At 48.5% G+C, this 15679-nt stretch overlaps 6 protein-coding genes; 3 read left to right on the top strand and 3 right to left on the bottom strand.

The window, feature by feature from the left end:
* Positions 1–265: 265 nt before the first annotated feature.
* On the bottom strand, positions 266–433 carry CHC_T00004462001 (hypothetical protein). The gene has a single exon (XM_005715808.1). It carries the CDS (start codon positions 431–433, stop codon positions 266–268), a length of 168 nt encoding a protein of 55 aa, XP_005715865.1.
* A 17-nt stretch (positions 434–450) lies between these two features.
* Positions 451–1359, top strand: CHC_T00004461001 (hypothetical protein). XM_005715807.1 is given in 2 exon segments: positions 451–999; positions 1000–1359. 1 exon segment carries the CDS (start codon positions 451–453, stop codon positions 997–999), a length of 549 nt encoding a protein of 182 aa, XP_005715864.1. The 3' UTR covers positions 1000–1359.
* A 227-nt stretch (positions 1360–1586) lies between these two features.
* CHC_T00004460001 (hypothetical protein) lies at positions 1587–3728 on the top strand. The gene has a single exon (XM_005715806.1). The coding sequence runs from the start codon at positions 1587–1589 to the stop codon at positions 3726–3728; it is 2142 nt and encodes a 713-aa protein (XP_005715863.1).
* Positions 3729–3767: 39 nt separating this feature from the next.
* Positions 3768–5321, bottom strand: CHC_T00009352001 (diaminopimelate decarboxylase). XM_005715805.1 is given in 2 exon segments: positions 3768–3878; positions 3879–5321. The coding sequence occupies 1 exon segment, from the start codon at positions 5319–5321 to the stop codon at positions 3879–3881; it is 1443 nt and encodes a 480-aa protein (XP_005715862.1). The 3' UTR covers positions 3768–3878.
* A 2961-nt stretch (positions 5322–8282) lies between these two features.
* On the top strand, positions 8283–8936 carry CHC_T00004459001 (hypothetical protein). The gene has a single exon (XM_005715804.1). The coding sequence runs from the start codon at positions 8283–8285 to the stop codon at positions 8934–8936; it is 654 nt and encodes a 217-aa protein (XP_005715861.1).
* Positions 8937–9832: 896 nt separating this feature from the next.
* Positions 9833–11783, bottom strand: CHC_T00004458001 (hypothetical protein). XM_005715803.1 is given in 2 exon segments: positions 9833–10088; positions 10089–11783. The coding sequence occupies 1 exon segment, from the start codon at positions 11781–11783 to the stop codon at positions 10089–10091; it is 1695 nt and encodes a 564-aa protein (XP_005715860.1). The 3' UTR covers positions 9833–10088.
* Between the last annotated feature and the right edge of the window lie 3896 nt (positions 11784–15679).

The following is a 15679-nucleotide window of genomic DNA, read 5'->3' as shown; positions in this document are numbered from 1 at the left end:
CGCCCTCGCTCTTTGGCAATGAGCATTTCAACTTGACAGAGACCCAAGTCATCGTAACTTCGCTGCACATTCTCCGGTCACGTCATAGGGTAGTCTGTGGCGCTGGTTGAAGAAATATCTGCGGTTTGGGAGGCATGGGAGCCCAAAAATTCCGAAGAATTTAGGGCTGCGGGCGCACGAGACAACACTATTCAAACGTGGCAAATTTGCAGCTTTCGTATGCTTTGCAAAGCGATATTTCCCCGCCTTGTTGATCGCAACTGTCTCATTTCGTCTGTCCCACCCCACCCCCCGACTTTCCGTACATATCTACCTTCCGTACATATCTACCACTCGTCGGCAGCGACCCACTCCTTCCGTTTCCGGTAGACACCCCAACCCCGTCAGCGGCCATCCCCAGCCGGATACCGAACTTCGGGACAGCCGCGTGCATGCCGGCAACCCGTCACCATGCCCCCGTCCGATGACATCATCGAGCTAAACGTAGGCGGCGTCCCCTTCCACACATCTACCTCCACCCTGTGCAATTCCCGTTCCCAGGGCTCCATGCTATGTGCTCTGGCGTGTACAGACCTTCCGTCCTTCAGGGATAGACACGGTCGCATTTTCATTGACCGCGACGGTGCCCGCTTCAGAGTCGTCCTCAACTTTCTTCGCAACGGCACCGTCCATGTCGTCAACGGCCTCGTTCCCTGCCCAGAGACTGGCGGAAGTGTCGCCCTTACCGCGCTGCTAGAGGAGGCCATGTTCTTCGCTCTGGCTGGCCTCGAACGCGCCGTTAGGGAGCACCTTGACCGTATCGAGTTGGAGGAGAGCCTCGAGATGATGGACGCTGACTCCACGAAGCAATCCCAGGAGTCGGTGTCGGTGTCGGTCTCTAAGAGTGACGTCGGAAGCCCGACTTCCGGGCGCCAAGCAGAGAAAAACGGCGTCTTTGGCAAGAGCGCCCCTCTCGAAACGGTTGGCGATTACCAATTCACGTTGGACGCCGAATTTTAAGATATTACCCTCCCCAACGCCAGAACATTTAGTAGAACAATCGCAGATGTAGATAGGTTGGAATGTCGTCGGGCGTAGCGGTGGGCCCCCCAAGAGGCGAGTGCCATGACGCTTGGACTCGGAGCACGGTTCCTCACCGCGCTGGAAACGATTTCTTCCGACACCGTCGAGATCAAGAGTGGCCGCCGCTTCTACAACCTATCAGTGTTTCCCGACAACGCCCTACTTGTATTAAAGTAAGCGTCCGAGGAATGGGAAACAGCTCGGTTTCGCGCTAATGAGAGTCCCTGAGCTTTTGCGATTATCAATTGATTGCCTTCGAATTCATTCCGGTCACGGATGCCTTTTGTCACGGTGTTATGACGTCATCCTCAGCCAGATAACGTATTTGGAGCGCATCTGACCGCCGCCCTTCCTAATCGACCTCCTCGACCGACGGTATTTTGGGTCGCTCCGTTGAATCGCTCCGCGCCCGTGCCCGCTGCGGTCAGGCGAATTAGTCTCAGTTTCCACCCAATCTTCCCACATTCAACATCCAGATTGAACAACCCAAAACCTTTGCCCACGAGCAGTCCCCACCCTAAGCCATGAGGTTCTTCATCTACCTATGCTTCGCCCTCATCTTACCAATCGCATGTGGTTCGACCTGGCGCCGCACTGGTATCGGTCGGGTCGTGCATGCATTCTCGCACGAATCTGGAATAATCGTTGTTTCGGAGCTTGGTATAATCGCCCATCTAAATGGGGATGACGGTTCTATAAAATGGCGCTCTGCGCCACCTCCACACGGCGTACGTTTACTCTCAGTTGATATCGCCCCAAAAACTTCACGTGGAACCCTCGTGCTATTTACAGCCTCCGATGAGAAAGTTACCGCATACGTCATTGGGGAAACGAAGCCCTTGTGGCAGAGGCATGCTTGCAACTTGCGATCTTGCAACGAGCCATCTGGGCTTGTGGATATGTGCGACGGTCGAACGCTTTCCATAGATATTGCGACTGGCGAAGTCAAGAGTCTAACTGAGGGACAGCAAGGCGCCTGCTCTTCAAAAGAGACAAATGCTTGGACCTCAGAGGATGCCGTGTGGTCAGCAGATACTCACATATCCATGGAATTGGGGCAAGTCCGGTCATTTACTGATGGGCGACTTACATTGTCCCGAGGCAACAAAGTAATCTGGTTGAGGGAGGAGGGTCTTTCCCATATTGCTGAATCCGCACTTTATACACCAGAAAACGGAAACAGCAGGTCGTCGGTTCTTGTCGCAAGATCGGAATTCGGTGTTGTGTACGGACTGGATGCAGGCAGTTCAGGTCAAGTTCTGTGGAAGTGTAGTCTTGAAAACAAATGTAGGTTGGTCACAGGCCATTCAGATCTCGCTGTGGTGGTGTGCGGGAACGATGCAACTAGTGTTCGTGCTTTCCGCGTCCAAAATGGTGACCTAGTTTTGCAAGAAACGATTGAAGGTTTTGTCGCAGTCCAGGTACTGATTGAAAGAACCCGTTGTAGGGACAAGGACCAGGTTTATGTGCGAATGCTAAGTTCTGAAGGTGAAGAGATAACCAGTTCAAGCTCCTCAGGGCGCTCTGTCTCAGAGCGAACCCAAGATCGCGGCTGGTTGTCCTTAGATGCAACTAGAAGTGAAGTACGAGGACTTAGAAATGGCGTGAAAACTTGGCGAGTGGTGGTACCAACGGACTCTACAATCGTTAAAGTGGAAGCTGGGAAGCCGTTTCATCCTGCCTCATCCAGAATAAGAGCACCGGCGATACGCGTCACCGGCGACCGCCGCGTTCTGTTCCGTCATGTGGACCAAGAGGTTGTCCTCGTTCTTTCAGAAAACAAGAAAGAATCGCTCGTACATGCCATGCTAGTTGATGCAAAAGCAGGGTCATTGCTGGAGACTATCACACACCCTGAGGCTGGCGACCCAGTGTGTACCACTCGCGGTGAGAGTTGGTTCGTATACACTTTTTGGAACAACGTTATGCTCGAACAGGAGATCCATGTAATAGATATGTATGAACCAGACGAAGAAGTGACCAGAGTGCACCACGCGTTACACGAAGCTGCAAATTCAACACTTGGAAGTCGGGTAACTGGGGCCCTCAAGCTTCTAAAGAAAGATGAGGTTGTTCAATGCCCCGCGACGTTAATAGAAGAATCAGAACAAGGACAATGTATGTCGCAAAATGCGCAGACACAGAGCGATGCACCCAAGAGGCCCATTATTCTACGTTCAAGTATGCTGATTGCGAAACGGATCACTGGTCTAGATGTCACTGAGACAACATTGGGCCTCATTGAGCCGTCGATCGCAATAACGTTGGAGGCTAGTCAAGTTGTTTTGGTTTCAAGAATTCTCTTGGACGCTCGCAGGCCAAAAAATCCTAGCAAGTTCAGCTCCTCGGAGTACTTGATCCCATATCGTCCACTGTTAAATTTGCGGTCCGCATCACCAGAAGCAAAATACGTTTCATTTGGTGAAGCTGTTCTAGGTCTCAAACATGTTGCTATCGCCCCCGTCAACGGAAGGGAGAGTCTTTGTCAATTCGCTCTTGTTGGCACAGACATCCTATACACTCAGGAGCACCCCGTCGGATCTTTTGATGTACTTTCAGAGGATTTTTCGTACGCATCTGTTCTGGGAATGCTTTTCACGCTTGGGGGCGCCTTATTCTATACGACAACCTTGAAAAAGAAGGCGCGTTTGTCAAAATCATGGTGACTCCGGCTTTGGAAAGTCATCAGACTAGCCTGGTGGTTGCCCGAAACACTCTCACAAACCATATGAACTTTATAATCGCTATCGCAGCTAGCTGCTACATTGCCGAATACTTCTCAGCACTGCAGCACCCACCTCTTGTTGAGCTATTTGTCAGTTGTAAGCTGCCATAATGTCATCGAAAGTCTCTGCTTTGCGAATAATTTTCCAAGAGCTGCCATCCACAAGCACCTCTACTGGCTTCACCTTCATGTTGTAGTTTGATGCCATCGCATAGCAATAGGCACCAGAGTCCATAACTGCCAACCCGGCACCTTCCTCCGGGCGCGGAAGAACACGCTCTTTCCCAAGGAAGTCTGCACTTTCGCAGACCGGCCCTACAATATCGAAAGTATCCACCTCGCCGCCGGGCTCCGTCAAGGATATAAATTGATATGCGTCATACAAGCTTGGGCGTATGAGTTCCGCCATGCTTCCATCTGTTACGATGAAGTTTTTGGATCCGTTTGTTTTGACGCCAATTACTTTGCTAGCCATAATTGCTGTATTTCCGACCATGGATCGGCCAGGTTCAACAATAATTGTGAGCTTCGCCTCAACAAGCTGGGGACGGATGGTACTGATGAGATCCACTGGGCGCGGAATGTTTTCACCGAGTCGCTCGTAGTCGATACCCAGACCACCACCAATGTTCAAGAACTTGAGTGTGTCAAAACCTTGGCGCCGAATCTCACTGATGAAACCAAGCATGATTTCAGCAGCATCCTTAAAAATTGAAACCTTCTTTATAGTGCTTCCAAGATGACAGTGAACTCCCGCGAGGACAAGTGAGTCTTCGTCGCGAATCCGATCCAAAAACCACTGGAGATGAGAGTTGCGGATACCAAACTTGCTGCTCGCGAGACCTGTGCTGATATAGGGATGAACCTGCGGATCCACATCGGGATTGATGCGAATAAGGACATTCGCCCGCTTGCCGGCCTTCTTCGAAGCAGTCGCGATATGTTCAAGATCAAACTCAGAATCAATATTGATCAAACATCCGCATTCGACCGCAAACTCAAGTTCTTTCGAGGTCTTGCCATTCCCATTGAAAACTGTCTTTGTCATGTCCATGCCAGCTTTTACGGCAAGGCGCAGTTCGTTCCCAGAGACAAGAACTGCGCCGGATCCCAGACTGCGAAGAAGCTCAACTATTCTAAGATTGTTATTCGCTTTGATAGCGTAGCCGATGATAGAATCAAGTCCAGTGAGCGCCTCTTGATAAGCTTTGTAGTTGTTTTCAATCTGTGCTTTCGAATAGATGTAGACCGGGCTTGTTTCAAGAGAGTCCTGAATATCACGAATACGAACAGATTCACATGTCATGTAGCCTTCCGGATCCACCGAAAAGGTTGGAGTAGGGTTGATTACTTGCGGCTTGGCCACAACCATTTGAATTGGAAGATCAAAACATGAGGGCAGCCGGACTGGACGCCCTGGGGTACATCTCGGGATGACTTGAGAAGAAACAAATGTGGAGCAATGAGCACTTAGTTGAGGTGAAGAGGTGCGATGAAGCACTGATGTTCCCGACCAGCAGGGAACAAATGCCATTGTAGTCGGTATGCTGAAACTTGCGATCGACCGATTTGGGGCACGAAGGGCGTAATTAGTATATTTTGACCCGCGTCGCCAGACGTGGTTGCGGCTGCTGAGGCCGTTCGACGCCTCTGAGCGCCAGCTCCGGCAAGTGAGGTGTGATGTCGACCGGGTATCGATTCAAAAGCTTCTACCGGGCCGTTCTTGTCATCAGAAATTCTCTCGCGCGCTACGTGTCGAGAAGTACACGTGTGTCGAATCAGAATACTGTACAGAGATTGCCCTTGAAATTTGAATATGATTCAGAAGGCCTCCCTCTCACATCTCATCTTCCCTGAGTTCTATCGGTTTGGACAGCAACACCCAACATTCGTAGAGATATCCTTCAGCACACGGCGTTTCGGCCGTCTTGCAGGACAACTTGACATGAGCAAGCCTTTTATGCAAACGCATGTCTGCTGGTCACCGAATGAAGACACTTGTTCGGGTCGTTCTCGGCAACAGAAAAGAAGAGTCATTCAGTTTTGCAAAAGAAAGTGATAAATTTAGTACGGTACATCTAATGCGCACTTGGATGCGTCGAACAAAAACGAGTTCCGGTCCTAGCAAATGTCTACCGCGAATGCACATCATGGTTCCTTTGCATCCACATTTTAAATATGGGCAAATTTCAGATGGAAAGAACGTTCTACTCGTTTCGACATCTCGTAGAATACACAAGCACAGTTGCAGATCCTCTTTGACTTTCATCTACCGTACGCGGAGGCAGACCATATTACGCAATGATTACAATTGGTATGCATGTCGGCTTGCTACGCCAACGAATAGATCTGCTTCTAACAACGTTCAGTTACATTGGAAAAGGCACCTTCGAATCCACACAACTTGCCCGTCTCATGACGTGCAGGGCCACTTACAACGTAAAGAAAGCGGTGTACGATGCTGTCACTCACCAGGCACACTCTCTTCAGAAATTAAATAATCATGTTATGCTTTATGTCATTTCTCAACCATTGCGATTACGGCGAAGGACCTAGTGTACATCTCTTGACCTTAACTGTGAGGGCGAGAACGCCTTGTTATGAATATACAAAAGTTGATCAACTGCCAAAAACTCATTCGCCTCAGTTGGAAGCCCGGTTATCAACGTCCACATGCCCCATCTCTGAACCAGATGAGGACGACGTGGTCTCACCGTATTGATACCCAGACGGGTGGCTGTTCCCTGAATCCCCTGACGCGTCTGTGTTAATAGAAATGAAAGAGTCTTCATTCAGCTCCCCTTGGCCGCTAGCAGACCTTTCAGAGTTACTCGTCCAAGGAACCATGTCCGATGCATTGCGTATACTACCGCCAAAATTGCTGATGAGGAATGAACCGCCATCCTGGGGGTCCTGCCGATTACTTTGAGAATATCCATCTTCAACCTCATTGCCGAAATCGTCCTCGCGATCAAAGCCCCGGTCCTGCCCGCCTCTGCGCTTTAGCATAAGAACAACACCAAGCAACAGTACAGATACCACAGCAATGGCACCTACTACGATGCCCGCGATAACCCCGGCCCCTAACCCAACCCCTGCCTCCACTTTCGTAGGTTCGGCCCTTTCCTTCATCTTGTCACCTTTCACGTACACATTCACTTGCCCGAAATCATGAGAAGCAAGTGCCTTATCCATGCTTTGGTTACGCACAAAAGTGTGATAGCTATCAGTCACGCCATTGCAATCAAAGCTGGAGGTACAGACGGCTTCTAGCACTACCTCAAACGTCTTCCTGTCCTCATTATTCTCTGATTGACGAACAGCGGGGGATAGCGATGAGAACTTCGAGAATTCGGAAAGGGGGATGACATGGCCTATATCCCAATCCTCCGGTTCAATAAACTCATTCGAAATATCACGGATATCCTCAGCTAGTACTTTTGGGGAAAAGTCAACCGGATGGTTGACGAACAGTTCGATAAGCAAATCTTCTGGGGCAACAGATGGCTCTATCTCCGCTTCAGTGGAGACCACTGGTGACTCATCAGCAAGTTTTGGAGGCGAAAAGACAATCTCAAAAGGGTTCTCGGATGCTTCTGGCTGTTCCGTGTTTTCAGGCATTCCGAGGGTGATGTCGAAAGAGTCAAAAAATCCATCCAAGGAAGGGGACGGGGTCAAAATATCGCCCTCGTCTTCGGAGTTTTGAATTTGAGCAGGCTCCACGTCTTGAAGAACAATGGGTCCAAACGTAGGGACTGGTTCCTCAGACGGCATAATCGGCTCGATATCTACTGGCGAGATGGCGTCTGCGAGACTATCAAACGCAGTGAGACTCTCACTCCAGGTACTGCTGGCTTCGGGGCGTTCATCATTTTCAGGCTCACCTGTGAAATTAAGAGAAGTTATAGGAATTGCATCGTACTCGTCGAGACTATCATCTTCAGGGGCTTTCGTGTCGTCCCTATTCCCGTGCTTATCAGGAACAGGAAAAGTGACCTTAGGCTTTGAGTCGGGTTCTACGGCTGGTGCGGTATATGGCTCTGTACTTGAGGCGGGCATCTTCGCCTCAAATAGTTTCACATCATCTTTGGAGGCTGAATTCGACTCTTCGCCTTCAGATGTTGGCGGGTCAGGACTAGCCTTAGCGTTTGCACCCGATTCCATCGGATTGTCGACGACAAGATCTCCGGATGGCCGTCCGGGACTTTTCGGAATCAAGGATGACAACCCGTCCAATAAAGATGATCCTAGGTTTGAAGGCGTTTCTGAGTCCGCGGTTGACTGGACATCAGATGCACTGTCAAGAGGTTTGGTATGTTCAGCGTCAGTCGCCTCCGTGAAGACCGAATAATCTGACCCAATTCCCTTACCTTCGTCCTCCGCATCTTTTGCAGGCAGAACAGAGCCATTGACTGCAGTGGGACTGCCTTGACTCTCCTCGTCCATGCTGTCTTGGCTTATTGGCGCGGTGCTTATCACAGGGTTTTCCTCGTCCATGCTGTCTTGGCTTATTGGCGCGGTGCTTATCACAGGGTTTTCCTCGTCCACGCTGTCTTGGCTTATTGGCGCGGTGCTTATCACAGGGTTTTCCTCGTCCTGCCTCTCATCCTCAGAAGGGCCCTCTGTCTCATTGATTGATGTAAAACTGCTTTCGCCTTCCGTTGCCATAGGCAAGTCATCGATTCCGACAGTCGAAAACGAAATAGTGTTTGAAAGAGCTGGCGTCGCCGTTGCAGTCGCAACTGGTCCGGTAAATGTCGGATTAAACGGGGGAATTGTGTTAGAGATGTTGCCTTCGTCATCCTCAGATGCGGGGGTCTCAGGAACAAGAATGCCTTCAACCGCAATTGGAGATGCACTAACTTCCAGCTCGGATTCGCTATCGGCCAAGTCCATCCTTAGTGTTCGCATTTCAAGGTTATCTTCGATTGCAGTGCTCGCAATGCTCTTTGCATCGGAAGAGCCCCCTGCATGTGCCTTATCAGCACTTACATTTCCCCTAGAGAGCACCGAGCAGCACAACGTCGCTACAAGCAGCAATCGTAGGAGCAAGTTGCTCCACGACATATCGAAAGACAGAGATTTCCACGCGTCCGGATTGAAAATGCACAGCCCCGGGCGTCGTTCGGCCTGGGGCTGTCAGGAATGAATGGGCAGAGGTGCAGGTCTTGCAAGTGTGCAAGTGAAGTTGGTGGGGGACAGTAACGGTAGAAGGAGCTGGTGTTTACAATGACTGCAGTTGCAGTTGAGAGCAAAATCGAAAGAATTGGAATAACAGATGCTTTCGGGCTGCGTTGCTTGGTACCGAAATATGGGTCCCATGCCGACGGTCAAAAGACGTTTGTTCGTCAGGATACACTCCGCACTACAGGGGCATTATCAGCACTATGAATAACAATTGCACCCGTGAGCTGCATATACTGGAACATAAGCCTGAGGACACGAATTGGAATAAAGCCCGTAATCAGGGCCCAATGGTCTGACTAACTGCGGATGACAGCAAAACGACAGGAAGAAACCCCCTTCACCATATGCAGGTCAACGTGTCCAAACTGGAGGAGTACCAGAGATGCCCCGGGGTTTGCCCGGAAGGACGAGGCGCAGGGATGAAGAGTCATTCCTTGAATAACATGTGAAAGTCAAGGCCATATCTATCTCACTGGAAAAGGCTGACCGAGCATTGGATGTCGTTCGATGAAAGTCAGGGCCAATATCATTCTCTGTTGGACCGAAAGGCTGCAGAGATTTTGGGGACTCAACTCATCCTTGTTCGCCAGACAAATATGATGCCGATGGTTGAACTGCACCCGTCGAGCGAGGGCATCGTTTTCTCAGCAGAGACAACTAGTTGCGAATATTCCTGAGCTCCGGGAAGGAAATATGTCGCCTTCATCAAAAATAACGATACCTCATGCCATAATATCATACAGTGTTGGGGGACAGGTTGATATCAACAGATGCGCGTTGATGACGCATGTTGTATGCAGCTGTCCCATTCTATATGCTTCTTCGAAAAGCACCGCAGTAGCAACATCAAAATAGGCATGAACACATGAAAATTCCCTCTTCCGCGAAAGCACTCGCTCTTTAGTAGCAGTTGTTTCAAAGACTCAGCTATTTTCGTCTGTTCGACCTCGTGTCTTGACTTAATCGCGTCATTCCGAAACAGAAATTTGACTGTCGCTTCCTCCCACGTTCGTCACTTCTAATGCCTTCGGAATAGAGATGTGAGTGACAAAAGTTCCTCCAACTACGGACTCTAGAAAATCAGTCATTCCGATTTTTAGCTGGCCGACTGAATCTAGTTCGGCAAATCACCGTTGGATATTTGTGAATAAGCAGCGGAATGGAATCTTTGAGCGCGACCGCTCGGATCATCTGACTCAGACCATAGAGGAATCCATTTACGAATGCCATCACGAAGTCCCTGAGCGCCTTCGTACCCGCCAAATATCTTCTCAAACAACTGCCTGTAGTAGTATCCTTCCTTTGTAGTCGGCGGGTCATGTGGGAATAGTTTCGCAGCCTCTGTTAGTTGATCATCCGACACCACCTTAGCGCAATGGTCCTTAAGGCCATCAATCCAGTTATAACCAACGCCATCTGAGAACTGTTCCTTCGGCCGCATCAAAATCTCGTCAGGTAGATATTCAATTCCGCTCTCTTCCTTTGTGAATGCCCGACGAATGGCCAGCTTTTCAATGCGCTTTCCTTTTCCAGTGACCTTGTCACCAGCTGAGAACGACATTGCTTCGTCCAAAAAGTCGCGATCAAGGAACGGCACTCTAAGCTCCAAGCTCTGGGCAGCTGTGGACCTGTCTCCGCGTAGAACATCGGCAGTGTACAAGAGCTTGACTCGGCGAACCGTCTCTTCATGGAAATCGAGTTCTGAAGGAGCGTTGTGGAAATACAAGTAGCCACCGAATACTTCGTCAGCACCTTCGCCACTGAGGACGACCTTGACATACTTTTTGCAAACCTTGGAGAGCAAGAACATTGGGGTGGAAGCGCGAATAGTAGTGATATCATATGTCTCCAAGTGGTAGATGACTTTTTCGAGCGCATTGATACCGTCCTCAACCGTGAAGGTGAGGACATGATGCTTTGTGCCGAGGTAATCGGCAACCTTTTGGGCGGCAGCAACGTCTGGGGAGCCCTCTAGACCACATGAAAAGGAGTGGAACTCATATGCTCCTGGAAGATGTTTCTTCGCGATGCTAGCAACCAAAGAGGAGTCGAGGCCTCCAGAGATGAAGACACCGATGGGGACATCCGACATCAAACGACGGCGAACAGAGGTGACGAAGGAATCATGTAACTTCTTCGAGTCAACTTTGCGGGAGGGTAGCCATCCTGGTTCCATATAGAAGGGTTTGTAGTACTTTTGATAAGAAGAAGCCAGCTCCGCGCCTCGAGACGCGGCATAATAGGAACCCGGCATGAAGGGCTCAATGCTTGAACAGTGTTCGAGCAGAGACTTTGCCTCTGAGGCAAACCAAATGGCACCATCATCACTCTTGCCCATGAACATCGCCCTGATTCCGATAGGATCTCTTGCGGCGATGAATTGGTTGCGCTTCAGGTCAACGACGACAGTTGCAAAGACCCCTTTGAGGAGGTTGTAAACGTGTTCGATAGCGAAAGGGAACATTGAGGTGGCATACTTTTGGTAGAGAGGTGCAATGACCTCGCAATCAGAATGAGAGGCCAACGGCATGTCGTCAAGATGGGTATGGTGAAGGTCTTCGTGGTTGTAAATTTCACCATTGGTGACGGCGTAGATGGACTCATCACTAGTGTGCATAGGTTGGTGTCCATCAACCGGGTCACAAATGGCAAGACGGGTAAACCCGAGAGCACACCATCCATCGTCGGAGACAAAGGTCTTGAGTTCGTCGGGACCTCGGTGCTCAATCTTCTTTGCGCATGCAGTGATTATCTTTTCAATTTCGGAGCGGGGGCGTTGGAGGCCTAGAGCAACGACAATTCCGCACATGATGGCGAAAAAGGATGGGGCGGTAGGAAGTAATTGCAAAGACGGAGAGAAATGAGTCAAGTGGACTCTTGGGTGTTGAAACCGGTGTTGACGGTAACAAAAGCGAAAAGAGGACAAGATATGGGTGGGGCGGCAAAGACGGAAATGAAGGGAGTGGACAAGGAGATATGTAAGTGTTTATTTTGAGGTTAGAAACCTCAGCGTCGGCCGGCGACCGAGAGGACCTTTGGGGACTGTTTTCCGTTTTACGGCCGGTGCTGACGAGGAGCAGTTGGGTGTGTCCTGAAATTGCGCTCAGTAATGTGTGGCCATGTGCCACACATTTCTTCGCACGTCGAGACAACGTGACCCTTACACGTTTCAAATGATCTCCCGACTCATGAGCAGCTAGCCAATTGCTATCGCCGTATTTTCACCTCCCTCTCCTCTATTGGATGGACATTCGCAATCTTCCGCCAACCGCCGAATTCGCAACTGCGCCCTCTGTTTCATACTTTCCTCACAAACGCATTTCGTACAAATACCTCGCTCAGTTCTATCACTCGAATCGCACTCGATACTGCTTTCACTAACTCCCTGCATTTACAAAGCATCTCAGTACTTTGCAGTTTCGTCCCTTCAATTGTCTCGTGCCGGAACTTTTCCTCTTTCGGAACACACATCGCTACGAGTCTGGGAAAACGTCCTCAAAATCCTCCAAGCCAATCTCGCGACTTCCATTAGTTGTTGTACTTCCTTTCTGTGCGTCCGTCTTAAGAGTTAAAACTCAATAGAAGCAGGCGCTAGTCCCAAATTTGCCCATCGAACAGATCAAGTAATTGTTTCATGCACTCTCGTGGGTCCCTGGGCAGTCGTTGAGCGGATATCAATATCTATCTATCGCGCGTCTTTTGCCCGCGCGCACATTAATCTCTCGTCACACTGTCCAACCATGATCAGCCGAACTCAGATGGTGTCCACTGCCCTTGGTGCCCTAGTTTTATCTCGAATTCATATGTCGAAGAAATCGCGCGTGTGCACTTGCGAAAGAATATTGGAAGACACTTCAGAGAGGTATATCGTTTGAGACATATATCAACCACTCACACTGCACTTTTTGCGCATCATTATTAATTAGGGTGTGCACAGTCCACACTCGCAACAGACACATGTCTAGTGAGAAACCCCAAACCACAAGCTGAGACACTTTATAATGCCATCACTGCAATATTTGTGTTCGGATGGCAGTGTGCCATCTTGCGTCGTTTCCATATCCCCTTTCGCGGCAAACGATCTGAAATCTATGGCGATGTGCTATGTATAAAACCCCTTGTTGATCTGGGTTGTAAGCGAAAGCGCCAATCCCGCAAGAGAAGACTTAAAAAATTGAAATTCGCCATGTGCAGTACAGGAGGCGATAACTATCTCTCTATCTCTAATCATCATATCTATAATCATGCTTCATGTCATGTGAAACGACTACATACACGATGCAAGTAAAAAGTTCTTCCTTCTCAAGATCTACCAAGATCTTGATTTGAAAAGCGATAGGTCTCCAAAAGCAGGATACTCTGAGGCAATCACTGAAATTGTATACTGTAGCACCGGTAGTTCAAACATGGAACAGATTCCAAACAATCAATTCTAGAAACTATACGACAAACAGTTCGCATTGAACTACGTACTTTGTGGCTCGTAAGCACATCTTCAAAGCCTTCCGTTTCATTATCCAAGACTGAGTAACGCTTCTTATGAATCTTGATATAGGAAACGCTCGTCTTCTGTCATCTGTGTTTGCGCTAGACCCAGGATATTTTCTGGTTTATGCGCTTTCCCGGATAAACCGCGTGAAATCAGAACTTTACATCTGCCCATATCTCAACAAACGCCAATACGAAATATGAAAATATTCTCTGAAGAAACATAGTGACCTCCGCGATGCGAAATGAAAGTCTAAGGAACAAGTACTGGTTTTGATAATGTCAAGCTCCCTTTTCAATCCACCAATCATATACCAAGACCAATTGTAGCATTATGTTTTGCCGATTCTTGCACAATCACAAACGTTCGACTAAAAAAATTTTCAAGGATGCGCCGAAGTAAAGCAATAAACAGCTTGAGGGAATGTGCTCTAGCAGAGGGATTATGCTTTAGCACATTCCCTCAAACCGTCCTTTGCATAAAACTCAATTTGAACACTCAACTTGAACTGTTGGATAAACTAAGTTTATGTGCATTCAGTGCCGCATGTTTTTACATCTCCCGAAATGTCCCATTCAAATTTGACAACATTATCAATAAGGGAATTGCTCTACTAGGAATTTTCTCGCACGGGGTATCGGCCGCCTCACAACAATGAGGCTTACTGACAGAGATGTATCAGCCTTGTTTTTTTCGTCAGTGTTTCCATCTCGAGACCCCTGAATTGAGTAGCGGCAAAAAGCTACTCCCATGTCTGCTCAAAATTCTATGACACTTGGAAATTGTCATGCTTGGCTTGCCGAATCAAAAGTTTAGTGTCTAAACGACATGGCGTGCTTGAACCTTATTTTTTCGAGCGATGAGTGCTTTCTTTCTTGCTCTCATAATCAAGGGGGCAACAATTAATGTGTACACAGAAACATCTAAGAACAGTGATGTAAGTCCGAAGAAATCGGCTGCGAACGCTGACCACGAAACCGTGAGCTGCTTGGACACAACTCTGGTCATGAAATTTTCGAAACTAACATCCATGAAATAGACATAATGCACGGCCCGAACGTCTCCCGTTTGAAGAATCGTCCGGGAGACTTTAGCTTCATATGACTCAGTTTCATGAATCATGTTTCTCGTGAATCGAAGACTTGCCATATGAAATGGCTCCAGACTAGCAACGACATCCGCCTTGTCTACCATACTGCGATTAGTCACGATGTGTAGAGACTGACCAGCATACATGGATCGATTCTCATATTTTTCAGTTCCAATCGCCCCTAGCTCTGAATACAGAGCCGGTCTGGAAGAGACTCCACTGTAATATTCATCAAATTTGCTTGGGTAGTAAGGGCCCTCACCAGTTCTCTCCCACCTGTAGTACTTGTCATTAAATTTGTACCTCACAGCCTTTGCCGACGAGGGATAGAAATAGTCGGAAAACAAGTACACATTGCATAACATATCGACAACATCATAGACTGCAAAATCAACTGTAGCATTCCCGAATCCCATCCTATAAAGAGGCCATAGGTATTGGTTGTGAAACCCATTTGTCGGGTCGAAGACTCCAAAATCTAATATTCCTCTAGCTTTCAGTTCTTGATGGTGTGTCTTGATCTGGCCTGTGAAAAAGGCGAAGGCATCTCTTGAAAGCCCCATCTGCGACATCCTGCATTTTGAGAAGACAGAGTGCCTAGCCATTCGAATTGTAGCATGCATTTTAGAAGCTGTGCCTGCTTCGTGGTCATGTTCATCCTCATGATGAGATCTTTCAAACACAATTCTGGGAGTGCCATCGAGAGAAAAGCAATGGAAGCAATTTGGTGCAATTTTGTTTTCTTCTTCAAAAATTGAGGGATTCATAACGGTTGGAGGTGAACATGGTTGCCCCAACGCATTCACATGAACGGTGCCCAGTTGTGGCATCTCATGTGTATAAGGATAAGTAATGTTCAGCAGAGATCTAGATCCTTTGAAAAAGTCTATCCAGAGTAATGGCTGGCCTGGAAACTGCTTTCCAAGATTCTTTCCGAAATTTGGGAGCGAAGTATCCATAGTACATATCCACAGCGGAGGCATATTCATCGTTTCAGACTGAAAAAACCGTACTGTGCTTGCCATCTCATTCTTGCTCTCTATAAAATCTTTTGTAACAAACGCGAGCGACACTATTAGACCGATTAGAGCTAGGAGCCAAGCAGAAACTGCAATAACCCGCTTTT

The sequence above is a fragment of the Chondrus crispus genome, genomic scaffold (genome assembly GCF_000350225.1).
Source record: "Chondrus crispus Stackhouse genomic scaffold, scaffold_230, whole genome shotgun sequence".
Classification (NCBI taxonomy): Eukaryota; Rhodophyta; class Florideophyceae; order Gigartinales; family Gigartinaceae; genus Chondrus; species Chondrus crispus.
This window is presented reverse-complemented; position numbering and strand designations above follow the sequence as displayed.

Coding starts and splice junctions, on each gene's coding strand:
- CHC_T00004462001 (XM_005715808.1), bottom strand. CDS start 433: ATGCACGCGGCTGTCCCGAAGTTCGGTATCCGGCTGGGGATGGCCGCT.
- CHC_T00004461001 (XM_005715807.1), top strand. CDS start 451: ATGCCCCCGTCCGATGACATCATCGAGCTAAACGTAGGCGGCGTCCCC.
- CHC_T00004460001 (XM_005715806.1), top strand. CDS start 1,587: ATGAGGTTCTTCATCTACCTATGCTTCGCCCTCATCTTACCAATCGCA.
- CHC_T00009352001 (XM_005715805.1), bottom strand. CDS start 5,321: ATGGCATTTGTTCCCTGCTGGTCGGGAACATCAGTGCTTCATCGCACC.
- CHC_T00004459001 (XM_005715804.1), top strand. CDS start 8,283: ATGCTGTCTTGGCTTATTGGCGCGGTGCTTATCACAGGGTTTTCCTCG.
- CHC_T00004458001 (XM_005715803.1), bottom strand. CDS start 11,783: ATGTGCGGAATTGTCGTTGCTCTAGGCCTCCAACGCCCCCGCTCCGAA.